Source organism: Eimeria mitis, genomic scaffold, assembly GCF_000499745.2.
Source record: "Eimeria mitis Houghton genomic scaffold, Emh_scaff4744, whole genome shotgun sequence".
Taxonomy (NCBI): Eukaryota; Apicomplexa; class Conoidasida; order Eucoccidiorida; family Eimeriidae; genus Eimeria; species Eimeria mitis.
Genome location: NW_013573044.1, coordinates 3,222 through 3,451, shown reverse-complemented (window position 1 = coordinate 3,451; position 230 = coordinate 3,222). Strand labels below are relative to the sequence as shown.

Below are 230 nucleotides of genomic sequence, written 5' to 3'. Positions count from 1 at the left end.
GTTGCAGCATCTGGGTCACCTGCTGCTGCAGCTGCAGCTGGTGCAGCAGCAGCAGCAGCAGCAGCAGCAGGAGGTAAAGGAGGTCATCGTGATAGATATTATTATTTATCGCATGCAGTCAGAGAAGAAGTAAAACAACCAAAAAGTTTAGTTGGGGGCTGCTTAATGCCCTATCAGATCGCCGGCCTGCAGTGGATGATCTCTCTATATAATAATAACCTACACGGAAT

At 47.8% G+C, this 230-nt stretch overlaps 1 protein-coding gene across 1 annotated transcript in view; it reads left to right on the top strand.

Moving 5' to 3' along the window:
- The window catches only part of EMH_0077330 (uncharacterized protein), a gene marked incomplete at both ends in the record, with an annotated part of 888 nt that extends 755 nt beyond the window's left edge, over window positions 1–133 (top strand). Inside the window, one exon of the mRNA XM_013499847.1 lies at window positions 3–133. Coding sequence (XP_013355301.1) covers window positions 3–133 — 131 coding nt within the window. The remainder of the gene's footprint in view (window positions 1–2) is intronic.
- Between the last annotated feature and the right edge of the window lie 97 nt (window positions 134–230).